Source organism: Melospiza georgiana, chromosome 11 (genome assembly GCF_028018845.1).
Source record: "Melospiza georgiana isolate bMelGeo1 chromosome 11, bMelGeo1.pri, whole genome shotgun sequence".
Classification (NCBI taxonomy): domain Eukaryota; kingdom Metazoa; phylum Chordata; class Aves; order Passeriformes; family Passerellidae; genus Melospiza; species Melospiza georgiana.
The window spans coordinates 11,206,902-11,227,241 of record NC_080440.1 but is presented as its reverse complement, the minus strand read 5'-3'; the positions used below and the strand labels follow the sequence as shown (position 1 = coordinate 11,227,241).

The 20,340-nt window shown below is 45.9% G+C and overlaps 1 protein-coding gene across 1 annotated transcript; it reads left to right on the top strand.

The window, feature by feature from the left end:
* The first annotated feature begins 3,515 nt into the window (after positions 1 to 3,515).
* On the top strand, positions 3,516 to 20,125 carry TPRA1 (transmembrane protein adipocyte associated 1). Its single transcript, XM_058032196.1, has 11 exons — positions 3,516 to 3,685; positions 7,283 to 7,485; positions 7,632 to 7,764; positions 10,478 to 10,564; positions 11,780 to 11,852; positions 12,791 to 12,870; positions 13,966 to 14,076; positions 14,477 to 14,537; positions 15,587 to 15,689; positions 16,304 to 16,384; positions 17,247 to 20,125. Exons 2-11 carry the CDS (start codon positions 7,295 to 7,297, stop codon positions 17,479 to 17,481), a joined length of 1,155 nt encoding a protein of 384 aa, XP_057888179.1. The 5' UTR covers positions 3,516 to 3,685; positions 7,283 to 7,294; the 3' UTR covers positions 17,482 to 20,125.
* The last annotated feature ends 215 nt before the right edge of the window (positions 20,126 to 20,340 follow it).

Sequence of the window (20,340 nt, the reverse complement as noted above, 5' to 3'; positions counted from 1 at the left end):
GTTTGGGAGGGGGTTTTTTTGTTGGTTTTTTTTTTTTTTTTTTTTTTTTTTTTTTTTTTAATACAAGCCTGTATGTACTGCAAGTAACAGGGGGCTGATCAGAGCTATTCTGGAGAACAGACACATCTGTCTTTCCAGCTGTTCAGTGCAGTGAGCAAATGCCATTTGTGAGAGGAACCAAAGAAGAGCACCTGTCCCATAGAGATTGGAAGAAGAATTTAGAGAGACAAACAAGCAATGGGGCTGATGTTTGGCAAGGAGATGGAATGCTTCCTTCCAGGCCACAGGGTCTGTGGTTTGGATTTTGGAGGTCTGCATTCTCTGAAGGGTTTCTGACCACTGTTTAGTATAAGGCTATTTCTGCTCTTGGCTGAACTGGGGTGTGAGACAATGACCCTGAAACAGGAGACATCAGAAGCAAAAGTGCCTGAAGAGGCAGCTGACAATCTGAAATGGATCTTTAGGAGCCCAGCTGGATGATTCAGGCTGGTACTAATATAGCAAAGCAGGAGCATCACGATATAAATAGGAGAGTGGCTCAGCCTATTCTCGGTGGCACGTGGCAGGGAGCTGGCTGGTGCTCAGAGTGAAACAGACACAGGGACACCCCCAAGATGCTCCCACTTGTGGGTTCCTAGAGACCACCATGGGCTTGGTGATCTTAGAGGTCACAGAATCACAGAGCCATGAAGGTTGGAAAAGATCCTCAGGGTTGTGGAGTCCAGCTGTTAATCCAGCCTTGCCAAGCCCACCACTAAAACACATCTCTAAGCACCACATCTCCATGGTTTGGGAACACTTCCAGGGATGGTGAATCCACCACCTCACTGGGAAGCCTGTTCAGTGCAGGACCTGTCTGACAAGGCCCAGATGACACACTGTGATAAGCCTGTGTCACCACAGGGTGCCACTGTCTCTCCAGGCACCAGACAGCTGGATGGACAGACAGATTTTCTGTTTGTCCTTCCTGGAAGATCACACACTTGTCCATGTTTTTTTCACTGCTAACTTTGGGTGCCACCTACAAGTGGTCCTATGCTTGAGCTGGGGTGCTTTGTCTCTGTGACAAGAGCTGAGCTTGGGCAGCTGAAACCACCCCTAAAATCAGCCATGCATGGAACTCCTTCTGCTACACTAGAGACATGGACTCACATGGGGACGTGAGAGGGCTGAGATGCAGATGGGGCCCAGACTGCTCGCTGGGCTGACCTCACCTGAGCACCAAACTCCTGAATATCCAACCATACCACTAGGATTTTGCAGAATTGTGGCTTCCTGCAGCACAGGAAGAGCCCTAGTGAGTGAATTCCCCTTGAAAAAAAAGGGCAGAGACACAGGAGTGCAGTCCAGGTTGTATCCTGTAGTGCAAATTTATGCCCAGCACTAGAAATCAGCAGGCTGGTAGAACAACTCTGAAACAAGACAGGCACATCTGTCCCTGCAGCTGCTCAGCACCTGAACAGCAAAGCAGTTTCAGATCAGAGGTAATATGCTGTTCAGTAGACTGAATTAATAAAAACTGAAAGAGCTTTTGAGAGAGATAAGAATGGTTAAATTTGGTGACTACATGAAGGACACCATGTCTGCATCTTCCACCTCTGGCACCTGCAAGGCAGGTGAGATTGCCACAGCACAGCAGGTACAGCAACAAGTGCCAGCTTTCCATGGGGCCCCCAAGGTTGCATCAAGGCTGCTGAACATCACCTGTTGTCCTGCCTCAGCCCAGCAACACCAAGAGACACAGCAAGGACAGAGGGAGTGAGCCCTGCCATGTTTAGGTGCTGTCTGGAGATGAGGCACAGAGCAGCAGTGCTCAGCTGAAGTGGAAGGATGTGTGCAGGTAAGGACATGGAGCAGTCCTTGGAGGTGGGAAGAGGGGGGTTATGTTTGCCCACACCATGTGGCAGGGCTGGTTAATTCAAAGGAACTCCTGTTTCACACAAGCAGTGAGGAAGGCAGAGCTAAAGGTGTCACAGTCCTTGCAATGGCACCCAGCAGTCTCCTGACCATGAAACAGCTTTTGGATCTGGTGTCCCAAATACTGGGCTCTAGCCTCAAGCTGAATCAGATGGCAAAAGCAGGTGGATTGGAAAGCAAAATCTCTCCTTCTGACACAGTTATGTGGGAGGTAACACATTCAACTAGTTAGTGCCTGAGGATACAAGTGAGAAGATATGGATTTTACTTGTCTGTTACCAAGGCACTTCTTAGGCAGAAACACTCCACCTCTCTAAACAGAAGTGTCCCTTCTGTAACTCAGAGATCTTGTGTCATGTTGGATCCATAAATGGAATGTGTCAAAATATTGCAACATATCATTAACCTGAGTGACAGTGTGAGATGAGACAAGCTAAGGACTGGCTTCTCCAGATGTCATTCCAAAGGTGTGACACCAGCATGGAAACCTGTTTCAACCCAGTGGAAAATCAGAAGAATAGGGCTGAGGCAGGCAAGTCTCCAGGTATAACTTCTTCATGAGGCTGGCTGAGGAAAGCTAGCTGGAAAATTTGACCTAAGAAGAGGATGAAGCACTATCTGTGTGTGAGCAGGGCCTGGAACCCTCTGTGTATGGTTTGCTAGAGCAGAACCTGTAAACTTGACCAAGGTAGGGATCTTCTAAAGAGGTGCAGGCTCTGTAGAGCAAACTTCAGCATGGCAAAAGCCTTTCATTCCTACAGAAGCAAACCCTGCAGCCACAGGTGAGCCACAGGTAGAAACCCGTGCCACAATGTGTCCTGCAGTCCTTGCAGTGACTCAGATAAACACCATTCTCCTTTGAACTTCTCTGTCACTCAGCTCTTACTGCTGAGTATAACGTGCTGGTGCTTAGCGGGTTATTTCCTTTGATTTCCTAAATAAATCTTAGCTCATTTGTCACAGTTGCTTCCTTGTTTACGATACCGACCGTCTCTTTTGTCCGTCTGGTATTCGCACCTTGAAATCCTGCTAATTATTGATTGCATTTCCCCTTAGCAGCTGCTGTCCAAGCTATGCCGAGTTTCTTCAGTCAGCTTTGAACTCTCCTCACAAGCCAAACTCCCAGGTTGTTAATCATTCTCCCCTGCAGGAATTATTATCGGATCTCCCTCAATTATTAACTGCCCTGCCTCGCATCCTGAGGCCGTACAGAGGAGTTGTACCGTGCTGGCCGCCCGGAGCAGCGTCACGGTGGGTGCAGGACGGCAGAGCGCTGGTTCTGGGGTGGGATCGGGCTGGAAAGGACAGAGACTCCCCGGGACGGGACGAACCAAGACCGCCGGACCACACCCGCCCAGCCCCGGGGTCACCGCCCTGCCCGCCACCACCGCTCCCACCCGGCTGGCGACCCACAGGTGTGTGAGGGACGGGGCGCCTTTAAAGCGTGGCGGACCCGCCCCCTTAGTCCCGCCTCCCGGCCCTTCCTATTGGCTGGCTCCGCTATTTCTGTCGGGCCCTTTGACAGTACCCGCCCTCTGATTGGCCCAGCCGCGGACCTCTCGGGGACCGTCTCTCAATAGCGCCCCTGGGCTCGGCCGATAAGCCCCGGCTGTGGCGGCCCCGTCTCCGCCTGGCTGCGCGGCGCTGCGCTCCGGCCTCTTTTCAGCGACGCTCCCCGGCTGAGGGGAGCGGCGGGGCCGGGGCTGGGATGGCGGGGCCGGGACCCCGGGACTGAGCAGAGCAGCGACGGCGGCGGGAGCGGGGCTGGGTACGAACGAGGCCCGGTGGGGACGGGCGGAGCGGGGCCGCGGGAGGGGGGCAGTGGAGAAGGAGGGAGAGAGCGACACTGCGGCGCCTCAGAGCGGGGCGGCGGGGCCGCGGGCCTCCGAGGGCCTCCTAGAGCCCCATGGCCGGAGCTCCGGGGCAGCCCTGGGCAGCTGCAGGCTGGGCTGGAACTGCAGCGGGGCTCGGCTGTGCCTGTGGGACCGGCGGCGCCTCCTCGGCAGCTGGAACCGAGTGACCGCGCTCTGCTACTTTCCTTGCGTGTTGTGCCCCCGCCTTCCACAGGAATCAAAACCAAAACAGAAAAAACCCCGGGATACGTATTTCTGAAATCCACCTCTGGGCCATGGTTCTCTGTCTCTGAGGGTTTAGGCTTAGTGTTTATACTTCTGCTTTCTGTATTTCTCTTTTTTTTCCCCCACTCGTTGCAGTTCCTTTCTTTTTAAGCTTAGTTCAGAACGAGATGTGAGAGAGAAGGTGGAAGGGAGCGCCTCAATTACTGAGGGAAAATCCCCGTCTTAAATTCTCAGAGTGAAATGAAAAATGCAACTGTTGTGACCAGAAGGGAGGGTTGAGGTTATTTCTTAAAAAGGAAGAGAGAGAACCGAAAGAAAAAAAAAAAAAAAAAAAAAAAAAAGCTATTTTTTGGGGGGTGGGGTTGTTTTTTTTTTGTTTTTTTTTTTTTTTTGTTTTTTTTGTTTTTTTTTTTTTGTTTTTTTTTTTTTTTGGTTGTTGTTTTTTTACTTCTAGTGTTCTGGGGTATTTTTAAGCGTTTAAGTTACTGAAGTAGCAGTTATATTATTTGAGCAGGGATCTGGTCAGTGCAGTTTTTATTGCACAAATACAGCATGATAAGAAGCAGAAGCAGTCTTAAACATATCACGATCTGTACTTAAGAGACTTTCTGATGCTGCTTGCAGAAAGACAGAAAAATTTTGATTTTTTTATTACAGGTGCAACTTGTGCAGTTTGTAATTCATCTTCCTGTAGGTGGGTTTGGAAGGAACAGACACAATTGCCAATGATGTGAAGTCTGAATTTCATTGAGCTCTGATATTGTTACAGTGCCATGATTCAAGGACCAATACCATTTCCCTGAAGGTGCAGCAGAGCCCTGCCCAGTGCTCTGTCACTGCAGCCCAGGAATCATGCCCATGTTCTTAGTCTGAATGCAGGGTCTGGACTGAGGAATTGGCCTTCACCAAATCAGCCTGACTTCATCTGGAGTGTAGGAGAACGTGTTATTTTGTGTTCTGGTGTACAGAGCTGCCTGCTGGATGAAAAGGGGAGACCATGATAGCAGCACTGGTTTCTTTCCCCGTGGCTCTGGGGTGATTTTACCCCCGATGGGCTGGGCTGGCTGAAGCAGGCAGTCCTGTGGAGGGCAGGGTGTGGTGAGTGAACTCTTGGATATGCTCAGCTGACTGGATTTATTTAGGACCAGACAGGGCAAGGACAGTGTGCTGAAAGGAGCAGCATTGCTGATCCCTAGTTGGATCCTTTCCCTCAATTCTTGGTCTTGCTGCTGTGGGATTTTTTGCTGTTGATTTGGACAGGAGTGTTCCAGTTCTCAACATCTGTGCTGTAGACCTGAGCTTTTAGAAAAGCATGACCACAGTGCTGTCTGGTGGCCTTGGCTGCCCTCTCTTATCACCTTGGCTGTTCTGTTGCTCTGCTTTGTGTACACTTTATGTGGGGAGGAAGAATACAAGAACCAGGCTGTAGTGAGCAGCCTGGCTGAGAGGTGAGCTTGATTCTGCTTTGCCCTTTGAAACCTCATGACTTCTGTTCCATGTGGCCAACTCCTCTCCTTATCAGCAGCTGCTGTTGTGTGATAGTGGTGGCTTCTGGTGAAAAACAATGGAGCCTGCTTGCTCTTTTCATAAGAAATTGCTTTGCTAATGTAAATCTCTCACAGCTTTATACTTGAGCTCTTTTCAGTGTGGCAGGCAGATGGAATTACTTGTCTCAGAAGAGCTACTAGGAGGTTGTGATGGTTCACAGTTGATAATGTTATTCTGCCCATGGTCTGTGAGGTTCTTCTTAACTTTTCCCCAGCTTTTTAAAAAATCATGTAGAATTTTTTCTGTGCTGGCAAATGTGACTGTTCTTGACCTCAGCTCTACTGACATGTAGTGATGTTACAGAGGAAAAGAATGGAGCAAAATTATTCAGGGAAAATTCTTCTCTTGGCAGTTCAGAGAAATGAGTAGCTGGAGGGAAGAGAGGACATTTCCAGAGAAGAGTTTGGAATGGGAAGGTCGTTTGCTGGAACCTCTACTTAGAATTTTTTGGCCCAGACTTTGCCATCTTGGCACAAAGCTGCTCCTTCCAGATCTGTGTGTTTATTTACTGTGATGCCTCTCATGCAGCACTGCATGCAGCAGTCACAAAAGGCAGTCCCAGCTCAGGGAATATCTGTCAGCAGGGGTGAATCAAAGGGAAGGTTTGTTGGCTGAGGATGGGATGATTCCCTTGCCCCTTAGAGAACCTGGGAAGAGTGTCAGCCTCTGAAGAAAGAGAAAGAAGAGCCCATGACTGACAGTCTCAAGCAAGTCTCTGAAGAAGGTGCTGCTGAACTCTGAAAGCTCAGCAGATGACACAGGGCTGTGCTGTTGCTTTCCAGCTGGTGACTCACTCAGAACCTCTAAGGGAAAATACCTTCTGAGCCCTGTCATGGGGCTGTCAGTTTGCACCACGCAAGTCAGGGCTGGAGTCAAACAGGGAGAATTTTTTTAAATAAATCCTGGATTAGCTATAACACACAGACTGCTCGAGTGCTGTCCCTGGCAATGTGCGTCTTTAAGATGTTGGCTGTCAGAGATTTATCATTTCTGCATCTGTGGGTTGTCTGTGATCTCTGGGTGATTGGACCCTGTGTTTGTATTCAGCTTGTAGCTACTGAAGTACCTTAACAGTCAGGGTTCTGCTTTAGGGTGGGAAGAGAGTTGCTCAAAAATAGAGTTGTTCTGGTGTCTTGCAGAGGGTTAGAAAAAGAAAGCTGCGTGTTGGTTTTTGCCGGGGTTGGGTTTGAAGGGTAAAGACTGTACAGTCCCTTTAGGTGGGTGTATGTGAGGCTCCCCCTGCTCTCAGACTTCAGAGCTGGTAACAGCAATGGGGTTTTAGGAGGGACTTTTATCTTTTCTTTGCAGGATGAAATCAAATTACTATCACTTCTTGATCTTGGGACCAAGAATAAATAGCCTGGTAAAGTAGGGGTTTTGTCTCTATCTGATGATGCCATGTATTGCTGTTGAGTCTTGATTTCTTCTAGGAATCTGCTGAAGCTCCAAGAATGACAAAATTTAATTGCACATAGCACCATTTGAAGGTGCTAGTTACTCTGATATCAAAGTGTGGCTTTGTACTGACCACCCTAATGGCTGTGTCCAGACTTAGGGCAGGTGGCATTTCATTGTGTCATGCAGTCTTTGACATGGTGATAAGTGGCTGTAGCAGGCAGGAAGCTGTTGTGCAGGGGCTTAATGTCAAGGATGTGTTTTTTAGCTGTGACTCACAACTGATTTAATATTGCTTTTTTTTCCTCTGCTGTGGTTGTCTTGCTCTGTTTGATCTGGACCAGAAGGAGGACAGGATGTTCCAGTCCATGATGTCTGTGATGACATTCTCTGTGTCTGACAACATCACACATTCGACTGCGCTGGTGACAGCGCTGGATAATGTGACAACTCTGTCCCCAATGACAACGCACGTGACCAACGACACCAACATCACAGTGCCACACAAGTGCCTGCTGCTGCTCTATGAAGACATTGGGAAGTCCAGGTGAGCTGGAGGAAATGGTCTGACCCTGGACCAAGGGAAAGAGCTTTGTTTGTTTCTCAGTTTGCTTGAGAAGGGATCAGGGCTGGTGCTTTCCTTTCTAGAGGCTGAAGATCAGGGATAAAACCTGTTTTATTTACTTTTTGCAGAGTCCGCTACTGGGATCTTCTGCTCCTGGTTCCCAATGTACTTTTCTTTATGTTTCTCCTCTGGAAGCTGCCCTCTGCCAGGGCCAAAATCCGGGTCACTTCCAGCCCAATCTTCACTACATTCTACATACTAGTGAGTACCACTCTGGGCCTTTGAACTGTTATTTTTATTATCACTCCTGAACAATATCACTGAACTAGTGGAGAGAGCCTAGACCAGCAGGGATAAAATCTGCTTTCCCTGCTTTCAGTTGAAGGTGTACTACAAAAAGTAGACATTTTTTTCCCTGTTGGAATTCAGCTTTTAATAGGTTCTGGGGCCAGATCTGCTGGGTTTTGTTCTCCTGTGCTGATTCCATTTTTTCCTTTTTCCTTCTTTTCTGGCTTTTGATGTCTTGAAATGTAGTATCTTATGCTTGCTTTGCTCCTTGCAGTAAGTAGCATGGGACACAAACCCAGCTTTCCAATGAGGTAGTGAAAGGAGAGTAGTTTGTGTCAAATTGTTGAAAAGCTTGGTCATCTGCTAGGGGAAATGGTTATGTGACAGAGTTCTGGTTAGTCTGGGAATGTAGAAACCCAACCCTCTTAGTTTCTTTCACATCATGTCAAAGTGGCCCTGACTTGATATTCTTTATCATTCCTTAGGTGGAAACAGAATATTCAGTACAGTTACAGTTCACAAACATCAAAGATCTTGCTGTTCTCCTCTCACCAGTCCTGTGGTGCCCTTTGATACTGCTTACAGGACATCATAAATGCAGCTAAGGACCTGCCTAAATTTGTTTAAAAATTCCATTCAGAAGCTTTTTGATATCCTAGCTTGCCCTAGTAGCCTCACATGAATCTTTGTTGGCCCTTTCAAGCCAGGAGTTGGGGTTTTGGGCTTCTGCACAGTTTTGAATAACCAGGTATATGCACAAATGTTTCAACCTTTTAAAAATATTATCATCCCTTTCCAGTCTGGATTTAAACATTCCTACATGTTTCCAGTAATGCACATGGTCTGTAGAGGTTTGTGCCAAAGGCTTTGAAAAACAGAACTCTTGATAAACCAAAGGGAGGAAAGTGAACTGAGTTCATGCTCTGGATGGCAGCTCAGCCCTACACAGCTGCTCTCTCACTCCCCTTCACTGGAACAGAGGAGAGAATCAGAAGAGTAAAAGTGAGAAAACTTGTGGGTAGAGATAAAGACAGTTTAATAAGCCAAAGCAAAAGCTGTGCACACAGAGAAAGCAAAGCAAGGCATTCACTTATCACTTTCCATGGGCAGGTAGGTGTTTTGCTGTTTCCAGGAAAGCAGGGTTCCATCACATGTAATGGTTACTGGGGAAGACAAACACAATTACTCTGAAAGTCTTTTCCTTCCTCCTTCTTCCTGTCTTTATGTGCTGAGCATGATGCCACATGGGATATTCCTTGGGTCAGCTGTCCCCTCTTAACTTGTGCACCTCCAGCCAACTCATTGCTTTAGTGGGATGAGAGGCAAAAATATCTTGCATTCTGTGTAAGTGCAGTGCAGCAGTAATGAAAACATTTGTGTTATCAACACAGTTTTGAGCATAAAAATCCTAAACACAGCCTCATACCAGCTGCTGTGAAGGAAATTTCCTCTATCCCAGCCAAACCCAGTTCACAGTGTTAGAGGAAAATGCTTTAACTTAGTTTCATACTCATTTCTTGAGTATGTTATTGGGAAATGAGGATGGAAGTGTGTTCTGTGAGGTCTTCCTTTAAATTGTCTGTTTGTCATGTTCTAGAGGAATGCTTTCTGTGGAGTTGGTGATTAATGTGGAGGTAACAGATTGGGAAGAGTCTCTACCTGCTTAGAGAGGAAACAAAAAGATGTGTGTTCCTCTCCAGTGACCTGTTGCAGCTCTACAACACCATTATATATCTGCAGGCACCCATCTTTTTTGTCTTTTTTTTTGTCATGGAGTTTTCCACCCCAGGAGGGATTATTGTAATCTTCTTTCTTGCCGTTGCTGTCTCTTCTTCCTCTAAGAAAGAGAAATTCATCTGTGGGTCACTTATTGGTCATTTCCATTCTGCAATCACCTTAGAATCAGCTTGGACTCTTGGTTCTCTGATAGGTTTGGCTGTCTCCTACCTCCACCATGAGGATCAAAGTGACATTTAGAGAATTTTATATGGAAAACTCCACTTTCTTAGAGTGTAAGTCTGCACAGTGGAGTGTAGATACATCCAACTGAGCTCTTAATTGCATAGTGTGGCTGTGACAGCACAGGGAAACTGAGCCTCACTGAGCTGTCATGCTTCAGTGGTATGTGAAGTGAGTTGGGGTCTCTGTGTTGCACTCTGCAGCAGGGCAAGATGTTTTAAAGCTGGTGGCTGCAGGTGACTTTTCCTCTGCATTCCTGAGCATTGTCAGTATGGAGTGAGAGAGCTGCAGGTTTAGTTTTGCCACAGTTGTATAGTTGGTATTTAGTGGTTTCTGTTATCTGATGTGATTGGTTTAGTCAGACATACCAACCATTTGGTTTTGTAATTCAGAGGTTTTGTAATGTTTTTTCTGTCTGTTTCTTTTTCTCCTCCCCTGCCCCAGTGGAATGAAGGGAAGACTAAGGATACTGTTGTAAAGATTGGGTGAAGAACTCTTCAGAGCTTAATCTGAGACAATTGTTCCTTCCCAAATTCCAAGGCACTGCTCCTATCTAATGGGTCTGAGGAATCTTTTGCAGGAAATTAACTCTAGTCTGCTACAGGAAATTCTTAGTACACATTATCAGCCTGGAAAGCTGACCTGAAAGTGGTGTTCCAAAAGGGTTTCTGATCACTACTGCATATGTGCCTTTTGACATGAGCTCATTTTTGCTCTTTTTTTGCAGGTATTTGTGGTGGCTTTAGTTGGCATTGCCCGAGCTGTTGTCTCCATGACTGTGAGTGCCTCTGATGCTGCCATGGTTGCTGACAAGGTAGGTGCAACACTGACTTTAGAGGCTGTGCTTTGTAAACTTCTGATCACAGCAGTCTGCTCTGGCTTCCCTCTTACATGTGTACAAGAAGAATGTGCTTTTTTTGCAGTACTCTTAGGTATGTGTACTGTGGAATCCTGTTTTGATAGCTGGATCTAAATCATCACAGCATCCAGGATGGTAAAACAATGGATTTCCTAAAATAGGCACACAAATAGTAGCAGCAAAAGTTTCCTGTTACAGGGATTAAATGGGTCCCTTTTGCAAGAGGTGAACATTCAGATACCTTTAATGGATAGGCAAGACCTGGCCTTTGTTACTCTTGCAGTATTCCAGTGGCTCTTTGAAAATGTTAAAGTTTTTGTATTGAATGCAAATAAAACCAACTTCCCCTTTGAAGCTGACACCTGAATGTCCTTGCAACCACTCTGAGCACAGGGTGAACCTTTAGCAACAAGGAAATATCTTTGTATGTGCTGTTCCTTTGCCTTAATTTGACTTGTAGCAAAATATTACTTAAAACAAAAAGCTCTGCAGTGCTTGAGCTGTTAGAGAAAGAGGAGTCACCTACAGAGTGTAGGTCTTTGGGCATTATTCTCTGGGATCAGTGTTCAGAGTAAAGGGTTAATAAGCCAGAATCTGGGTGCTTGTTCTAGGTTTGGCACTGATTTATTGCATGACTCCCTGAAAAATTGCCTTACCTGCTTTTTATGGGTCTTGTTTCACCAAATAAAACATGAGGTTGCAACTGACAGCTGGAACAGGGGGTGCTTTTTACTTGAATATGCTTTAGATGTAAGGACCAGTGGCTTTGGAAGAGGGCAGAATACAGAGTTTGTTCAGGCAGATCTACTGCTTTGAGAACTGGCCTTGTTTAGTATTTTACTTTTGAGGTCATCATGGGCTTGTGCTCTTCAGGAGCACAGCAGCAAGAACACATCTGAAACAAGTGACAAATCCTCAACTGAGGCAAACCATGGCCCCTTCCTCTCTGCAGAGCTGCTATTTGCTCCTTCCCTCACAACTGTTCTGTTCCACAGGCAGGAACAGGGCTTGGAACCAGCATGTGATCAGTACCCCTACAAAGCATGAGAAGGGTTTGTGGAAATGACCAGGCATTCAGAGGCTGCCATCCCCTGGAGTTTTGCTTTATTAACTTCAAACTGGTTCCTTCAAACATCTAATCATGTTTATCTGGTCTCTGTTATTTCTCAGATCCTGTGGGAGATCACAAGGTTCTTCCTTCTGGCGATTGAACTGAGCGTGGTGATCCTAGGCCTTGCCTTTGGTATGTGTCAGGAGTGCTTTGATTATTTCCTGTTGCCTTTCCTTTCACAGAGGTTGCTTTTGTAAGTTTGTGGTGATGCTGATGCTATAAAGTGAAGAGGCCATAGAATAAATACAAAGGGTAAATTGTGGAGATTTAGTTAGAAGTGGCTGAAGGCCTCATTACACTTACAGATCTATGGTTTGTGTGATATAAGGGTTTATATGTGCTTGGTTTGTCCTGCACCCATACAATAGAGTGTACAGCTTAAGTAAGATTTTTATGCCAAGATCAACAGTCTGATCTTTGTTTCAAGCTCATTTTATTTAAGATAGTCCTGTTGGGGGCCCTTCAATCCCCTTCATTCCATCCTTAATTGGTTTGATCAATCCTGGTTGCATTCAAATGCTTTATCTTCAGTTTTTCAGTTATATAAGTGAAAATGCCTCTCCCTGTGGATCAGAGGTAGAGAAAAGGGTGGGTGTCACTGTTGTACATGTCAGTGGGACATGTGAGCACTGCATTTTTCATCTTTTGAGGGCTCGTAGAATAATTTAGATTGGAAGGAGTTTCTGGAAATTGCCTACTTCAGTATATTCCAGTACAGATTTTTCTACGCCAGCCTCCCATAAACTCTTCTTCCTGAGGAGCAGCTTTATAATATATCAGTGTACTTGATGCTGGAGAAATTACTTTTTTTTTTTTTTTCTTTTCTGCAGAAGGACTTAGTTGTTTTCTCTTACTGTGGACAGGAGGAAAGCAAGTTAAAATTTGTTGTTTCATAAATAGGATTTTTGCCTGTGAAAGGCTCAACTCTCCAAACAGGGTTTAGTGAGCTTTAACCTTTCCTTGAAGGCTTCTGGAAATAAAAGTGTTTTCCTTTATTGCTTCTGGAAGGAACTGTTTTTAACCAGTGCTGGGATTACATCCTGAGTCACTTCCATTCCCCATAATTGCAGGTCACCTGGAGAGCAAGTCGAGTGTGAAACGTGTGCTGGCAATCACCACTGTGCTGTCTCTGGCATATTCTGTCACCCAGGTGAGTACACTGAAGCAGAATTTGCAAAAGAAGGGACTTTGCTTGAAATTAAGCAATTAAGTGTCTGACTCCTCTCTGAAAGTGGCAGCTTTGCTCTTTAAATGAGGTTTTGGAGGAAAACTGAATGTTTGTGGCAGTGGATAAGCAGATAGTATCTGCTTGTCTTCTTTGCTGCATGAACAGCTCAGGTAAGGTGAAGAAATGAGGTTTGGGTGGATTGCATTGTTTAGAAAATCTGGGAACAAGAGTGAGGTTTTCCACACCTGAACACAAGTTCTGGATCTGGCCTCAAGGGCCATGAAAACCATGTGCTTGCCAAGTAAGGGCTCTGCAGTGCCATTGTCTGCTGAGTCTCTGAGAGCTGAGAGCTCCTGCTTCTCTTCAGATGAGCAGCTGGCTTGCTGGCTCAGTTTATTAGGCATGTCTTCATGTCCCTGAACAATGCAATCTGTGTCTGGGTTCATTCTCCTCCTCAGCATGTCAGTGGTCAGCCCATGTCTCTGTACTCAGGGCAGTGCCAGAATAACACACACAGCTTTGTTCTGGGACCAGGCTCTTGGCTGCAGAGGCAGTGAGCTGATCACTACCACATGATAAAGCTGGAGGAGCCTCATAAAATATCAAGTGTTGGAGCTATATCTGGGTTCAGTAGTGCTTACAAGAACTTTGCTCTCCACTGTCTGTATGAGTAACTCCTAAACAAGACAGTGTCCTTTCCCAAGCTAATTATATTCTGGATGTTTCAGCAGAAAGGTCTACTTTAAAGATGGAAATGAAGCTCTTGGTCTATTTTAGACAGGAAAGTGCTTGCATCCTCTGTCCACCTCAGTCTCTCTTCTGTAATGTCACTGGTGCCGGTTTCCTTCAGATGTAGATTCCTGTCACTCTTTCTCTCCTCACTTCTTGTCTTTAGTTTCTTCCTCTTCTGTGTGAGTGTAACTTGGTCTAAGTAGGGCAGGGCTTGGTTGGGTTGGGGGTGGGGGGCAAGCCAGCTGCTTTCTGAACTTCTTTAAACATGGTGTCCCTTGTCCAAATATGCATTTAAGTGAGGATACTGCTTGTAACAGAGTCATATTGGTGCCACTTCTCTCCTAGGGCACCCTGGAAATCCTGTACCCTGATGCCCACCTCTCAGCAGAAGACTTCAATATCTATGGCCATGGTGGGAGACACTTTTGGCTTGCCAGCTCCTGTTTCTTCTTCCTGGTAAGTTCTGAGAATATGTTATGCACTCTGATAGCTTCTTTGTATTTTCTAATTGGAGCAAGGAGGATGATCTGAGCACAATAATGCCCCAGTCCCCCTCCTGCAGCACAATAGTGATGCTTCTCATGTGGTGGGGAAGCTGAAGCAGTCAAGGTGCAGTGGGAGTGCTGAAGTTGTATTCCAGCTGAGCTCATATGTTCCTCCCTCCTGTGTTTCTCAGCTGTTTTGTGCTGATGGGGGGAGTTGTGGGGCTTTCATTCTGTAGTGTGTTTAATGTTAAGGGTTTGTGCCTCTGCCCTGAGACATGTAGGGAGTGCATAACACCACACACCATCCCTGCAAAGATGGTTGAGTTGAGTTGCCAAGCAGCCATGGAACTGTTGGTTCTTTGTCTCAACAGGTCTATTCCTTGGTGGTGATTCTGCCAAAAACTCCTCTGAAAGACCGGATTTCTTTGCCCTGTAGGTAACTGTAGTGTTTTCCATAGCATCAGGATAAAGCATAGATGGGAGTAGAAGGTTCCTGTGTGTGTTTGTGCTGCAGGTGCATTCCACATCTCAGAGTTTAGATAACAAGGCAAAGGACTTATCCCTAGAAAAATTAGTATGTTGTCTTTTGGAGAGCAGAGTAAGAGCAGTTATACTGCTACTTTAGTAGCTAAACAATTACATTAGGAAAACAAGACCTACTGCTCAGATAATGATACAGGTATAATGTAATGTATAATCTTCTGAGAGCCTTAAGAAATGGCTTCTTAGTAACAGCTTCCTTTGAAATGCACACATAATGTTAAAGTGTGTGTGCTAGTCATCCCCTGGGAAGGGAAGGCTAAGTGGGAGATGCTCAACAATTTTTATCTGGGCTTTTACTTTTGTAAGTAAATGCTTCTGTTTGGTTTTTGCTGTTGTTGCAGAATATCTGCAGCTCCTGAATAAAGAGAAGCTGTTATTAAGGTGTTTGTAAGCTCTTATTAAGCTTATTATTGTTATTAAGTCTTCTCTAACTAGTGTTGGCATTGCTGTGTGGGTATCCTGAGGGAGGGGATATGGATGTCACATGTCACAGGTCCTGTGATCTGCCTGCTGTCCAGCATACCCTGCTGCTCCTGTTGAGGTCTCCTGAGCAGTTTTCTTAGTGCTGTACATTGGAAGGGCACAGCTTCTGGTTCAGCTGGGTTGGTTTTGTTCAGTTTTCCTTGCAGTCAGTTATGTGACTGACACTGGTTCCAGATGCTTGCAAATTAAATCTTTGCATGTATTGCTGTAACATTGCTCTCAAAACCCATCTTGTGTGTGCATATACACATGCAGGAGGGTCTGGTTTAGTCCATTTTACCGCCATCAGTCCTGCCAGCATGGTGGTTAAATAAAAAATAAATCTTAATTCTTCAGCAGTTCTTAGAGGCAAGGTGGTGAGAAGCTTCTGTTGGATTTGGCATCTCCATCAAACAGATTTCCATGGGTCTGGTGTTTGAGGTTGAGCTTCATGTGTATCCATGTCTTTCCCACAGCCAGGAAGAGTTTTTATATCTATGCTGGCATTCTGGCACTGCTGAACCTGGTGCAGGGCCTGGGCAGTGCCCTCCTCTGTGTGGATATCATAGAAGGACTGTGGTATGTACACTGGGGGAGGAGGTCTGCAGCCCTGGGTCTTGTGTTGTATTTGAGTGTCGTTTAACACTGCCCCTCCCAAGAAAACAAACCTTTGCTGTATTCCTGAGAAGGAATAAACCTTCTGGTGGTTCTGGTTTGTGCCTCTAAGTAATGAGGAAACTCCCCAGTGGAGAGGTTGTGGAGCTGTGTGTGCTGTAGTTGTCTTCATGTGGTGAGTGAGAGTAGTAGTGTGAATCCACTGATGACTGGCCATTAGTAGGTAATAAGAGAGGAAATTGTCTGTTTGTTAGAAATATGGAGACACCCTTATACCTGGAGTCTCATTCTGCAGGGATCCGTGTCACATCTGTGAGTCAAAATTGGGAGTACTGAGACTCTGCTCTTGGTCAGACCTTGGGTTTTGGCACAGTTCCCCTGAGTGTCTAGAAGCAGTGACACATGTTGATGACAATGACTGTAACTTTGCACCAGTTTAAATTTGTTTAGCACGATTTTCCTTGATCTCTGAACACTTTGGAGGGAAATTGGATTCTTTGGGAGGGTGTGAGGGGTATTATTCAGCTGTATTGTAATGGAGTACTAAATCCCTTCATGTTCCCTTTTGTTCTTGACAGCTGTGTTGATGCTACCACGTTCCTTTACTTCAGCTTCTTTGCACCTCTCATCTATGTGGCATTCCTGAAAGGCTTCTTTGGGTGAGTAGCCAGGAACAGGAGTTTAGAGGGGTATATATTGTCATTTAAGTGTTTTGTGCTCAGGTTCTCTCCATCTACAACTACAACACCAGTTAGAGAACCAGTCTTAATTTCTGCCCTTGAAGAATTTCTGTGACCCGTGGCTGCTCACTTCTGTGTAGGGCTCCCTTTGCGTGCAGAGCTGATGCTGGATTCCTCACACGTTTCAGAGGATCACTTCTTCAGCATCAGCATCATATACAAAATTTTTCTGCTGAAGTTGATAGCTGGATGCTTAATGAGGAATTGAGTCCTGGGGGCTTAAATGGCCTTCTGGGTGGGTTTTGGGGTAAATTTGTGGAAAGGATGAGGGAGTTCGGTGACTCTTCAGCCGAGGGCTCTGCCATGGACCCGGAGCTCGCCAGTGAAGAGCCCTGGGAAGGTCGATTCTCAAGCCGGGGTCGCCGCCGTGTGGCCACTCACAGGAACTGCACCTTGGTGGGAAAACGAGTGGTTTAGTGTGGGCTTTAGTGTTTGTTGGTCATTAGCGAGAAACAGCAGGCTTCAAAATAAGAAGATAAAGTGCTTTTAAAATATAAAAATATACCTCTGCATCCCTTTGGAATTAGAAGGATACATTGTCTGGAGTTAAAGATGAAAACTGCTGATCTAAAAGTGTTTGTATTTTGGTTTTCATGAGGTGCACAGGTAGAACTTGAAGTGTACTCCTGTTCTGACTCATTTTTGTGTCAGCAAAAGCTCATTTAAAGAGTGTTTGAGGTCTAAATGCACAACTTCTTAACACTGATGAGTTTCAGTTAAAGACAGATAGCTGTGATACCCCATTGGTAAAACATGCATCTTAAATCTTTCATCTCTCCAGGTCTGAACCGAAGATCCTTTTCTCCTACAAGTGTCAGGTGGATGAACCTGAGGATGTGGATGTGCACCTACCCCACCCTTATGCTGTTGCTAAGAAGGAAGGGATGGATGCTGGGTTCTACTCAAGCACTCAGATTGACACCACAGCCTATCTGGATGATGTGGCCTCTATGCCATACCATGTGGGCAGCATCAACAGCATAGACAGTGACCGCTGGAAATCCATCAATGCCTGAGGCAGGGCACTCAATCACATGAGGCCTCACTTCTTTCCTTCCAAACTTCCTGATACCACAGCTCTTAGGATGTTCACTGGAAATCTGTCCTTGGCTACCTGCTGTGGCTTTCCTCTTGTCCTTAGGATTTCCAACACCTATTGTGGAACTAAGTTGGCATCCCAAACCCTTTTGGGAAGAACACTTTCTGTTGCTACATGAGAACATTGTAGAGTGGTTTTGTTCATAAACCTTTAAACACTGAACTTTCCTGATCCTCCATGTTCCAGATGTGAATATGACCCAGAAGATAGTCCTGGCTGGCACCTTTCTTTTCAGTGGCTGAAAGCACTTGTTTCTTACTTAGAGCAGTGGTGTTTAGGGATGGTTTGACTGCTGTATTGTACATAATTAGAAAGATTTTGGTGGTTGAAACCAAAGATAATCTTCCTGGGCTAAGCAGCATGGCTGCCTGCATCTTGCCAGAATGCAACAGCACAGGTGGTGATAGTGTCTGATGAGGGAAGCTGGTCACTGGGGCTCACCCTTGGTTTCAGCTAACACTGTTGAAAATTGGGAGTTGGAGTTGTTAGTGGTTAAAAGGAATGTTCTCAGTGTATGGGGAAAAAGAGGTATGAAGTGGAATGAAGTGTTCTCTTGCCCAGAGAACATTTGGGGAAGGCTGGTAGCCCACAGCATGGATGTGAAGTGACTGAACAGTAGGGAGACAGAAGGATAAAGAGTGCTGCTGTCTAGCTGAGCTGAAGGAGCTGTGAAGCAGTCTCTGGGGGCTGTAGTGCTGTGCATTTGAGCTCACAGGAAAATCTAAGTAACAGCACTGAATCAGGGCTGAGTTTCAGGAGTAAAACCTGGGAGGTAGGTGTGTTATCCATCTGCACCCTGCTTCATGGCTTTGGCAGGGGCTCGGAGAGTGCTGGAGGAGGAAGGTGACTCTGCAGATGAAGGCTCCAGAGATATTCAGGTGCTTGAGGCAGAGCAGAAGCCTATGATGAGTCTGAGCTGTCAGAATTTAGTGACTGGAAACTCAAACACCTTAGGTGTGCTAGAACCAAGCTGGCTGGTGTGTGGTGTGCTGCAGTGGGAGGTGGGTGTGTATCTCTGGCAGTGTCCTTCCCTTACATTGCAGTTCAGATCCCCAGACTGCTGCTGGTCTGTGTAAGTTTTATGGCTCAATATGTTGAAAATGCTGATGTGCATGTGGGGAGCAGTCCTTTTAAAGACTTCCTGGAACTTCTTATTAACCTCTTCCCTGCTGGAAAAGGGACTCCTGTTGTCTGAGCTGTCTGGCATGCAGGTTCAAAACGAGGTGTTCCAATCCAGCAACTGTTCCTATAAAGGCTGCATCAGTCTGGTTTCTGGGATATCCTGTGCTTTCCAAGGGTGAAGATGTGTATTCCTCTAAATTTGGGGATGCTTTCCTACCTGAGTCCTCCAGGTAGGTGGAGATCTGCTGTAAGCAGCTTTCCACTAGAGATGGTAGAAAGAGGGAATTTGCAATGTTTGAGGACTGTGTGAATCTCTTGCCCCAACTTACTGCTGTTCCTGAAGAGTAAGGTAAAAGTTAGCAAGGTGCAGTGTGGAGGGGTTGGTTTGGATCATTAGGTGGAGGATGGTGTTTGCTACCAGGTGTTCCCACCACAGGGAAAGGAAATGTGGGTAAGAACATGAAGTTCATATTGGTTGCCAAAACTATGCAGGCCTTTGCTTATCTTATTTTGCTAATGAGCAATGCAGCTTCTCTGTCTGCCTGGGTACTTTGCCCTGCAGGCCTCTAACTAGCACTGGCACCTTGAAAACAAACAATGCCCCAACCCACCCAACCCCTCACCCTTCTTTTTTATTTTTATTTTATTTACTTCTGGGGGAAAAAAGGCTTCCATCTGTCTGTGTGCTAGAGGTGAGTAGTTTCTTGTAGGTCATAGCCTGTCACATTTCCATTTCATGCAATGACTGCAAGGGCTGGATGAGGAGCTGGCCAAGTCAGCCCTTGTCATGTTAGAGAAGTGTTCCATGCTGCTGTGTCACTGCTGTCAGTCAGCCTGAGTCACACTGGACTGCTTGCTGTAAAAGGGATGGATGATGAGCTGCCTGAATTGCTGTGCTGCTGCTCCTGGTGCTGCTTACAACTCTGATCTGAGCTGCTGTTGGTTAGAAAGGGTGGGAGAGCCACCAAAGCTTCCCTGGGCCTTGGACAGAGTCAAGAGAGATGAAGATTTCAAAGCAGTTGAGAACTAAAGGAGCAACTGCTTTTCCATCCTAAGGAGTATTTGTTGATTTCCAACACCCTGAGTGAAAGGAATTACCTGCCCTCCTTGGTGATGTGAAGAGCCTGTTATGAATTTGCCTTTTTTACCATCTGAATTCAGTGCTGAAGGATCACCTGTGCAGGCTGTCAACATCCATCCTGTCCTTTCCTGGCAGGACTCCAGTATTTCTGTCCCATGTTCTGCTGCTGAGGAGCTTCTGCACTAGGTCATGGACTGACCTTCCTCCTGTTATGTATTTATGTATATAAATCTTTGGGCCATCTTAAAGTGGTTCTTGAGCAAAATGTGTTATGTGTGGGGGGTGGTAAAAAGAGAGAAAATACAGAATAAATGTATATTTTTGTTTGTAAAATAAATAAAATTAAGTTTGGCATAAATGGTCATGCTTTATTTCTCAAATGAGACATATTAGGGAGGAAAAATGACTTGAAGATTTAAAAAAAGAATTGCAGAAATGCATGGGCACAGGTGTGATGTGGTTTTGTTTGCCTTGGCCAGCTGTCCTTCCTGGATCTTTGCAGGTGATGTCTGCCACCTGGCTGGGAGTGTGCACCTGGAAAGGCCTAGGGAAGGATGACAGGAATGATCACAG